Here is a 10,233-nt window from a genome sequence, read left to right on the forward strand (position 1 = left end):
ATATAATACACCTGACTTGAAGCCCATACGTATAAGGCCATCTAGAAACGCAAAAAAGTAAGACAAAACTAACGCCATCCACAAACCCCCCCCCCTCCCCAGGAGAAATCAAATCATTCATACTCAAACTCCAATCTCTGCTCCCAAAACAATGACAATGTCATCGAGCAAACGTTCAAAAAACAAGTATAAAAATAACCAAAGCTGCCAACACCATTCGTAATGCGGAAACATGAAACATGAAACAAGTAGTAAAACACATGGACACAGTCTGTAAAGTGGACATGTTGTACATCATCGAAGTCAACATCAAGTAGCAGCCGCACGGGCAGCATTGCCTAGTTGTCGATGGTATGAGCCAATAGGCTCGAACCCCCTAGATATAGCATTAGTTCCTGCATGCCGATGGGTAAAAAGTCAACATAGCAAAGGAAACTTACCTAGCAAGATCAAAACCCGATCCATTATCATCGTCATCCTCCTCATTTCTCACATGAGATTTCCCATTAGGTCCCATATCCACCGAATCCGACTGAAGTGGCGGCAAAGTCCGACCAGAGCCAAGCCCATTCGACGTCCCAGGTTTGCTGGGACTAACGAGATTCGGCGGCGGTGGCGAACTACTCGGGAAGCCGCCGATAATTCGGTCCTCGACCTCGCCCTTCAAGGGACTCATGTCCGGTGGTGGGCGGGCAGGTGTACTCCCAATATCAGCAAACTTCCAGAACTGCGCGGGCGAGCTCATGGGCATGAACTTGGACGGGATTTGCGCTGTGCTTGGGGGCGGGAGACGGGGTTGTTGGCGTTGTGGGGCGGGGGTGATCATTGAAGAGGGTTCTTCGTTGTAGTAAGACGAGGAAAGGACTGGTGGGGACCCGGTTACGTTGTCGGACATGCCGTACGCGCGGGTCAGGTTGTTGCTGCTGTTTTGCACCTGGATGGAGATGCTGGAGTTGTGGTTGTGCGAGCGCGATGGGAGCGGCGAGGGTTCATCGTAGTCGCGTGGATTCATGTGTCGCAGTGGGTGGTCGGAGCCGAGGCCTCGACCGAGACGGGATCCTCGCTCTGGGGTGTATGCTTCCACTGGAGCTACGGGAAATGAGCTGAAACCTGGGGACGAAGCCGGGGGTGACTTTTTCGCTGTTGCTGAGAACGAGGTGTCGATTTTGGTAACGCGGGACCCGCGTGCGGATGACGGTGGCTCTTTTGTCGCCGGTGAGGACGGCGCAGATGACTGCGTGCCACCCTTGCGTGTTTGCTTCTTCCGGTACTCCTCCCGATACTCTACGGCGATCTGCCATTTCATACCCTTGCCCGGCTCGTCGGTCCGGCGGGGCACCTTCTGGAACGCCTTGTTCAGCGAGAGATTGTGGCGGATCGAATTTTGCCAGCCGCTTTGGGAGTGTCGATAGAAAGCGTATTTATCCATGATCCAATTGTAGATACTGTTCAGCGTGAGCTTCTCCTCCTCACTTGAGAAAATAGCCTGGGCAATCAGCGTTGCATAGCTGTACGGCGGCTTCAAATCCTTGGAGGAATCTTTGCTGTAATCGATCTCCTCTGTGCTCTCCATCATCATGCCTCGGTTGTAAAGCGGAGACTGTTTAGCCGTGCGCTGGCCAGCGGTATCAGGCGACCGCGGCGGGGGCGTCACCTGGCGCTTGAGGAACTTCGGAGCAGGCGCCAGCGAAGGCCCACCAGACGAAGATGGCGGCGCATCCTCGCCGTTCTGCGATGGCTGAGGATGGGCATGCTGCGAAGCATCCCAGGAAACCGAAGCCGGGTCGGGTTCCTGTCCGCTAGCAATGCGCTGGGCGCGCTCGATAAAGCTAGGGTGGATATTGGCTTCGTCGCCGGGGGTAACAAACATCATTTGTGTATTGGCCACCTCGATGATGTCGCCACATGAGAGAATCGCATCGGTGCCGCGCTTTATGATGCCATTATTCAAGCGCACACCGTTCCGACCATTGACACGAATATGCCAGGCAGGGGTCTCCTCGCCATCGTAGAAGATCTCGGCATGCAGTCTCGATACGAATTTGCTAGGGCCCAAGTCAACATGAACGTCTGGTAGCGCACGAGCCGCAATTGTGACGGGGCTGGACTGCTCCACAGCCCGTTGTTCGCGGTCCGGTTCGCGGCCGATATTGACATGCAGGGTTTTGACGTAATATGTCCAGTTGCGGCCGGCGATCTTAGCATACGCCTGGATGCGCTGCGTATTCTCGGTCTTGGTATTGGAGTGGTCGCGCGAGACGCGCAATTCCTCGCGGGGAGTATTCAAGTATGAAATCACTAGATCGACCAGGTCTTGATTGGTAGCAGGTTCGTGTTCGCCCGCCGAGTCCTCGGCTTCGTCGCCGGACTCATGTTTGACGTTTCGGGGAGGGGAGGCGCGGCGGTCAACCTGATCAGAAAAAAACGGGTCTTAGCTCCTGTTTGCACGGGGATATATTTGGTCTCAGACAAAACGCCCACTTGTTTCAACTCACCTTGCGCTTCTTTGCGGATGGCCGGCTGGGCGATGAGTCCGGAGCCTCTGCATCGGACGTTTCTTGCAGTTGAATTTCCTTGCGCCGCGCGCGGCGGCGGTTTGTAAGAGGCATATCTTATAGAAATCTGGGGTTCTTCTCCGGTATGATATATTGTAAAGTCGAAGTTGGCAGATTGGCAAATGATTATTTTTTTTTCCCGTTGCGTAGGCAATCAAGTCCGAGTCCAAGTACTCCACAAACAAGCGCGGGGCAGAGAGGGAAATATGGCAATCCGAAGGCAAAGGCAAAAAAACACATACAAAGAGAAAGTCAGCTCTTCCAAGGATTCGGAATTTCACCCCCAGAATCGGAAGACCGTTCAGAGGTAGAACCAGAGAACGAATAACGTCAGAGCATGGGTTTGCCACCACGGAAAGGAAAAAGGAAAAAAGAAAAGAAAGGCCGTTAGACTGTAAACAAGTCTAAGAAGGCTGGATCTCTTTTTTTTGGTCAAAAAACTCCCCCAATCGAAAGGTTGATATTGTGTGGCTGGATGTTATTATCGATAATCCCTAGGCCGATCGACACGCGCAATGGCGTCTGTTTGAGGTGACCGCCTTGTCGCGTAGCGTGTTAACACAACAACCAGCAAATATAGAAGAAAGCAGAGAAAGCAGAGAAAGCAGAGAAAGAGAGGGAGAATATAGGAAAATATAGAAGAGAAAACAAAGCGTACAAATAGGAAAAGAGAATGAAGATGGGATGACCGTAAACAGTTGGTGGAGTTGTGGTCATAACCGCGTATGTATACAGGGAAAGGTTACCGATAGGCGGAGATAGGGCCGAAATACCAATACCAGCACGTGCTCAGCGTGGGATTGGGATGTTTCCGAGTGCAGAGAGTGGGACTTCACATCTCTCTGCATTTGGATTTCTATATGTTCTTGTTCTATTATGTAGATATCCTACAGGTGTATCCTAATTCTTTATCTTCATACTTATGATGTCCATAGTCATGTACATAGCCATGTATAACACCTACCTCAATGACAATACTGATTTAACCTCTCCCTACATCCCCAGATTTGATCAAAATGAGATCTGCCCGTTTGCGTCACTCCCCGGATATGGATTAGCCTTGGGTTTGACATGTCGATCTAAAAGGACAGTAGCATCGAGATGTACCAAGGTTCTAGAGTCTTAAGATGCAAACAATTTCCGTAAATAAACAGTTCAATGTAGTCATACAAACTTAAGCTAAAACAGAAGACTTGTTGGAAAAAAAATTAAATCTTTGAAAATACCTAGGAAAAAAAGGGGGTGTAGAGCGGAAAATCAATAAACAAATGTCGTCACGGCGTGAAGCTATAGCTCAAGGCAGAATTTACTCAGGCATTTTCGAATCCCCATCCTCGTCCTCGTCCACAGCACGTAACGTAGGATAGAAGACTCCCTCACTTGCAGACTTGGCAGGCTCTTCCTTGGGCTGCTCAGAAGCGGCCCGTGCACTAGCAGTCTCGACTCCCTCCATAGCGTCAAGTCCTGGCGTAGGAGAAGCAGAGGACTGCACTCCATATCCAGTAGTAAGGCTATCAGCCTCGAGCAATTCAGAAACCAAGCGACGCAGGTTCTCAAGTAGACGGACCTTTTCAACCCAGGCAACGTTGACATCCCGCTCGGCGACTTCAGTAGCCGCTTGCGCAGTACGCTTGACAGCCTCCTGATCGGGATTAGAGGTACCCGACAGAGCAGGGTCAATCAGACTCTCCGAGATGTGAATAGCGGGAGTCTTGCTATCCTGTGAGGTGTCCATGCGGTCCTCGGTGACAGCACGCTCGGCCGGCCGGGCGCGTTGCAAGGTACCGCCAGTGTAGCGGCGACGGTCGTCGTGGTCATACGCGCCGCTCAGAGTTGAGGGTGGTGCAGCACCTGACGTGGTCGGGTAGCCTGCATTCATGCTATCGGCGACAGTGGCCGACGGCAAGCGGGGGTACATACCCGAGCCACTCTCATGAGGGGGCGACACGCGGTGAGCGTGGTGCATGGAGATGGGAGAGCGGTTGGAGGTATATGACTGAGCGCTGGAAGGCGGAGTCAGAGCTGGGGTGCCGACCGAGGGGGAGTGGGCCGAAGCAGCTCCCATGGAGGCAGAGGTTGCGGTAACGTGGCTTGGCGGGAGCTGGGTTGGAGGGGAGTGGGTAGCGCGATAGTTCATGCCACCATGCACGTAGTGTGCGCCGGGCTGGGCAACGCCGGCAGCCGCCACGTTCTCGTCGCTTTCGTATATAGTGTTCTGCATTTGCTCGAGGAACTGATCGATGTTGATCAAATCGTTCTTAGTACGAACATTGGACATGGGGGGAAGGTGGTAGCCAGGAGGGTGGGAACCACCAGGGCTGTAACCACCACCACCGCCGCCGCCGACCGCGACAGATGCAGGCATTTGCTGATATTCAGGCACTGGGCCATTGAGGAAGGGAAGCTGAAGCGCTTGCAGACCCAGCAGACGCTGGCCGACCGCGGCATAGGAATTAGGATCGAATTGGCGGCGCTTCAAGTCTCCAAAAAACTCATTCAACGCGTCATATCCACGCTTACGGTCATATGGGTGGTTTCCATCTTGCCCCTGGCTCAGGGCATAGTATACATTGCCGTAGGAATGCGGGTTGGGGGCCTGAGGTGGGGGGTGTGACTGGTAATACTGGGGAGGTGGCGCGTGTGGATATTGGCCATTGATGCCGTTGATCGGGCTCTCGAAGTAATGTGCTGCGGCAGCATAACCCTTAGGGTTTGGGGGGAACATCATATCGGGATGTTTCATCCCCGGTTCGGGTGAGCGGATCTCGGAGTCGTCCGCATGGGTCTTGACATGCTTCTTCAAATCCTGGGGGCGCTTGAAAGCCTTGCCGCAGAAGTCACACTTATGAGGCTTAAGTGGCACATGCACGCGGATGTGAGAGGTGATATGATCACGCTTGACTGTTGTGGTGTTGCAAGTACCCCACTGGCAGGTCAGGTTGAGGTTGTTGGTGCTTTTACGTCCAACATGGCGTTCGCAAACATGCTCCTATACAACAATTATTAGCATCTTATCAGACATTTTCATATTGTTTGATCAAACTTACATATAGAGATTCGGCAGTGGGGGACTTTTCAGTGCATCCGACCCACTGGCAAGGCAACTGCTCGCCGGCGCCGTTCATTGAGGGGCTATTCACCGCCGCGGTGGCGGCAGCAGCAGTCGCGGTGACGGAGGCGGAAGGGGTAGGGGTTGCTTGAATTGGCGCTGGTTCAGAAACCGGCGCAGGCAACGTCGCCTGAGTCGTAGACGGGGTGTGATTCTCCGACATGATGCCAAGAAATTTGATCTGAAGTTGGCGGAAAGCCTAGAGAACGAAAAGGAAAACAAACTAAGAAGATCAAATAGAGATGAACAACCTATATGTATATAAGGCGAGAGAGAAAGGGGGGGGGGGAATAAGTGAGAGAAAATGGGGCTTTCTCCGCAGAAGAGGAAAAGGAGCCGAGCCTTTGCCCAGAAAATACCGCTTTGCTAAGCCTGGCGGAAGGACAAGGAGAGAAGCGAACAGACCAAGACCGGGCCAAGAGTCGGTGCGGGCCCCAAGACCCGAGAGGCGTTGGCGCCATGGATTGTGACTGGTGGACCGAAGGGGGAACGAGGGGCTGTGTGTGTGAGCATTCCAGGGCTAACACGTAGCACAGTAGGGTACAGTACGGTATTTTAATATAATTTTATAGGTAATCCCGTATATAACTGGCCTTATAAGCGATTGTACATCCTAATACCCTAAATAAGTTTAGTGCAAACAATACCGTAAATTCAAGATAAATTTAATAGTTGAGGTTCTACAGAATATACCATGCGCTCTCTCCAGATATTCAATTTAAAATATAATTGAAGCTGATTGAAACCAAGTGGCGTGTTCATTACGCCAAGCCGACCTTCCAAGAAACATCCCATGGGCAATGCTTCTTGGCAGCCAAGTGATTCCTCTTGCCAATAATTCCCGCTCCGGGCACCAAGACTCAAGTCTTGGAGTCTTGGTATGACCAATTTCATATCCCTTTCGTATAAACTTTCTTGTGTGACAAGTCGCTTGATCAATCCGGCTGCCTGGTGCCCTTGTTGCGGCATGCATGAGTCGGTTTCAGATTCCGGAGTCATTACGGAGTACGGTATAGAGGCATTTACATGTAACCACACAGGTGTTCATATTCTATATGCTATATGCCACCTTCCATCTGTCTAATTTTATTATATCTGTAACCTTGGAAACATCTCCTGACACGTCAGACTACCCCTGATGTACAAATATACTTACCAAGCTCTTCAGAAGGGCTTAGCCCAAGCATTCCAGATGCTCCTTCGAACATGGCTTGGCCAGTGGCTTGGCCAGCCAAGCCCAAAACTACCATAACAGCCCACGTGCACGTTTCTGCCTCTCTGATCTCACCTTCCTAAGCGGTTCCTCCGCTTTGGCTGGTACCAACTCCACACATTCAATCCGACCTTCGTCCCCTTTGTAACAGGGAACGCAGCGTGCCAAGTCTCAGAATACCCCGTCCCATCCACCCGGAGATTCTCCCAAAACACAGCATTACCCTTGATAGGCTTGAATGTGATACCCATATTTCCCTTCCCTTTCCCATCTCCCTGCTCACACTCCAAAAACCGACACCATCCCTCCCCAGTCGGCATCCTCAACCGTGGGAAATTCGTCCCCCCACCCTCACAGTCCGCATCGAGATACACCATAAAGGTGCTGAACCGGTCTCCGCCCCGCGCCAACGACCCGGCCCAGTCATAGTGGTGGCGGTAGTGGCCGGAGGCATTATAGCGCTGCGCCCACATGCGCTCGATGTACAGGTCCGGATTCCAGCCCTGGAAGGCGCGGGCGCGGTCTTCCAGACAGCGGACAGTGTCGTCGCGGTCGAGGAGGGCACGGTCGGAGAGGCGTTTGTTTGGGTCTACTCGTTCGGTTTGACCGTCGTAGACGATTGAAGGGGTGTATTTGTTCACGCTGGGATACGGGGCAGGTTTGTTCCAGTTAGCTTGGTCTGTGGTTATTTTGTGTGTTATGGTATCCGTTGTTCTCGGGGTTTTTGGTTGCAGTTGAGATTGGTGATTTACCTCATGTCCAGGATGTGGTTTGCTTCGGTTTCGGAGATGAAGTTCTCGATGTAGATGATCAGCGGTTCGCGCGAGAGCAGATGCACGCTGTATCCCTCTACGCTAGGGCAGCTGAATGGTACGCCATCTTCAGGGCTGATGAAACTGTCGTCGGTAAGGTTGATTCCTGGTCCTGGTGCGTCGGACTCATCGAAGAGGTCGTCGCTGTCACCGGGTAGTGCCAGCAGGTCCGGGAAGAATCCGCGCACTAGCGGGTCGAGAATGAAGATATACACTGGGATCAAGTAGAGGGCCCAGGTGAAGACGGTGGAAAACTTTGGAAGTGACGCCATTCGAGTTTCGCTATAAATAGTCACGGGGGTATGCAGGCCAAGGAAATGTACAGGGGAGATTTGGGATTTTAGCTCTCCATGCGACTGGAACAGATAATCCCGGATGCTACGATTGATCTGTCTCTGGGTAGAGATGAAGGGCCATGGGCAAAGAAGAATATGATCAAGAAAGGGTGTAGCGCAGGGCCATCCTGCGGAGGAGAGATTCTGAACGTTTGAGATGAGGAGTGTCGAAATATGTGGGTCTAACAGATTATGGGCTAGCTCGCTATGAGTATGACTTCACAAAACATAATTGACAGGTTACGAGGTCGATGCTGGAGCAATTGATTCAAAATTACAAAGGATAAATGTATTGGTCCGGTTTGTTGAGTATGTACTTTGAGTAGACTTATGTTTGAGCCAAGCACAACCAGCTCTTCTCATGTGACGTATTTACTTGTATCGTTCCGATTTTCCACGTTTCACTCAACAATCGACATTCCAATCGCGAAACACACCCACGAAGCCAGATCGACAGTCCACGTACGCACACGATGAACAGTCAACCAGCCCTCGAGGTCCTTCGTCGACGAGCCCTTCGACGTGTCCTCAATGATAGCCTGGACCTTAGGCGCAACGGCAGGCACAAAGAGAAGGTGACTGGCGGCTAATATCGTGCCAGCAGTATACCAAGGCAGGGAAGCCGAGCTACCCAATCCCGACCGACGCTCCGTCCAGATATTATATCCACCTCCCGTCAAGGTCAGGGTGAGAAGAGTCAAAACGCGCACAGTACCAAAGCCGAAGAAGGCCCGGAAATAGGATGGCAGAATTTCATTGCTGTGGGTGCGGTGGTCCGGGTGGAGGAAGACCTTCAGGAAGAAGTCCTGGTCGAGCGAGTACCAGAGTGTACAGGTGGAGGTTATCAGTGGGGCGGTACGTAAGAGTGTACGGTGGTCAAAAATGAGTGTACGGGGGTCGAAAAAGAGTCCGGAGGCCATGATAGATGGAGAAGGTGATATATTGAGAGAATAATTACAGAGAGACAAGTTGCATTTGTAGCGTAAGTGTCAATGGATGATGTGGTGTTGAAGGATGAAAGTGAAGCCACCTTTCGGCGATTTCTCCGACTCTTTGCAGGGATTATAGACAAAGCGCCGAAAAGGTTAACATCAGGCAGAAACGTCAACATAGACCGACCTAGTTTAGTATTACTATTCGCGCTACCTCTTTTACGCTTGTCCTAGTCCTATTGTTGCTCTTGGTCTTCTAGTGTATGCTCACTGGCGAAATTGGACAATGACGCAGAAACGACTGCCATATGGCCTGGATGCCTCCATCATCTCCACTACCCTGCCGACAATTGGCTGGTTTGAGATACGGGGAGCTGTATATCTGAATGATCCACACGTATATGGCCTCCTCGGCCATCGGCCATCTTCTGGCCATCTTTGTAAAGTTGTGCATTCTAGTGACCTCGGCATAAATTAATACCATCATTTTGACAATTATGAAATTTCTATGAGCCAAGAATACTCAATTCCTTCTAGTGACATTGAGCCCCCAATAGAGATGCTGAACTGCCAGAAACGGTTAATCACTACCCAACTAGGCCTAGTCAGACGTTACACTATATATCGGAAGTCGCCGCATAGAAGAGTCTGACCAAATCCGCTGGGAGGAATGTGTAGACATCAGATTCATCATGGCATACAGAACAATAATACTTGCCAAGGTCAAATATTGTGCGTGCCATCAGACAAATATGACGCATGACAAGATCCTCGCCAAGGATGTGCCCGCTACGCTACAGTATACTCTGCACGCTTTTTTTATTGCTTAAAACGGTAATCTTCGTAAAACTTGAGAGGTCGGCTCTCAACTAAAGATTTGGTGTCAATTTGAACAGGGATAGGCTACAGCCATCTGTTAAGGAAGACGACAGGGGACAAGTCAAAGTGCATGGTGATTCCCAACACCACCACAGTTATCCCTATGCTTCCGACATGCTGACGACCATTCCACCGTTTCCGACACGCCTAGAACAAATCATCCTAGAAGCGTGTGTTTTGTGCAGTGAAACGGAGTAATTCATGTAAGAGGGTATAATTGGACAGCACTCGGTGAATGTCAGCAAAGGGAGAATATCCAGAAATCGCAGATACAGATATTGGTAGGTATGCGACATGGATGGCAAAGAGACAGGGAACCAAGGATGAAGGATAGAGCACAGGGCAAATCTCGGACTCTGGCTGCCACTGCTAATCCTGGTAAAGGTAATACGAGGCTA

At 51.1% G+C, this 10,233-nt stretch overlaps 4 protein-coding genes across 4 annotated transcripts; all 4 read right to left on the reverse strand.

Moving 5' to 3' along the window:
- Window positions 1–309: 309 nt before the first annotated feature.
- On the reverse strand, window positions 310–2,609 carry N7447_001075 (putative forkhead transcription factor Fkh1/2; the record flags this gene model as incomplete). The annotated part of the gene is made up of 3 exons (XM_057225351.1): window positions 310–376; window positions 441–2,410; window positions 2,496–2,609. The coding sequence occupies 3 exons, from the start codon at window positions 2,607–2,609 to the stop codon at window positions 310–312; spliced, it is 2,151 nt and encodes a 716-aa protein (XP_057089367.1).
- Window positions 2,610–3,861: 1,252 nt separating this feature from the next.
- On the reverse strand, window positions 3,862–5,827 carry pacC (putative C2H2 transcription factor PacC; the record flags this gene model as incomplete). Its single annotated transcript, XM_057225352.1, has 2 exons — window positions 3,862–5,544; window positions 5,603–5,827. The coding sequence occupies 2 exons, from the start codon at window positions 5,825–5,827 to the stop codon at window positions 3,862–3,864; spliced, it is 1,908 nt and encodes a 635-aa protein (XP_057089368.1).
- A 1,121-nt stretch (window positions 5,828–6,948) lies between these two features.
- Window positions 6,949–7,961, reverse strand: N7447_001077 (oxidoreductase, 2OG-Fe(II) oxygenase family; the record flags this gene model as incomplete). The annotated part of the gene is made up of 2 exons (XM_057225353.1): window positions 6,949–7,519; window positions 7,630–7,961. 2 exons carry the CDS (start codon window positions 7,959–7,961, stop codon window positions 6,949–6,951), a joined length of 903 nt encoding a protein of 300 aa, XP_057089369.1.
- A 464-nt stretch (window positions 7,962–8,425) lies between these two features.
- Window positions 8,426–8,944, reverse strand: N7447_001078 (uncharacterized protein; the record flags this gene model as incomplete). Its single annotated transcript, XM_057225354.1, has 1 exon — window positions 8,426–8,944. The coding sequence occupies one exon, from the start codon at window positions 8,942–8,944 to the stop codon at window positions 8,426–8,428; it is 519 nt and encodes a 172-aa protein (XP_057089370.1).
- Between the last annotated feature and the right edge of the window lie 1,289 nt (window positions 8,945–10,233).

Source organism: Penicillium robsamsonii (assembly GCF_028829455.1).
Source record: "Penicillium robsamsonii strain IBT 29466 chromosome Unknown utg000001l_segment0_segment0, whole genome shotgun sequence".
Classification (NCBI taxonomy): Eukaryota; Fungi; Ascomycota; class Eurotiomycetes; order Eurotiales; family Aspergillaceae; genus Penicillium; species Penicillium robsamsonii.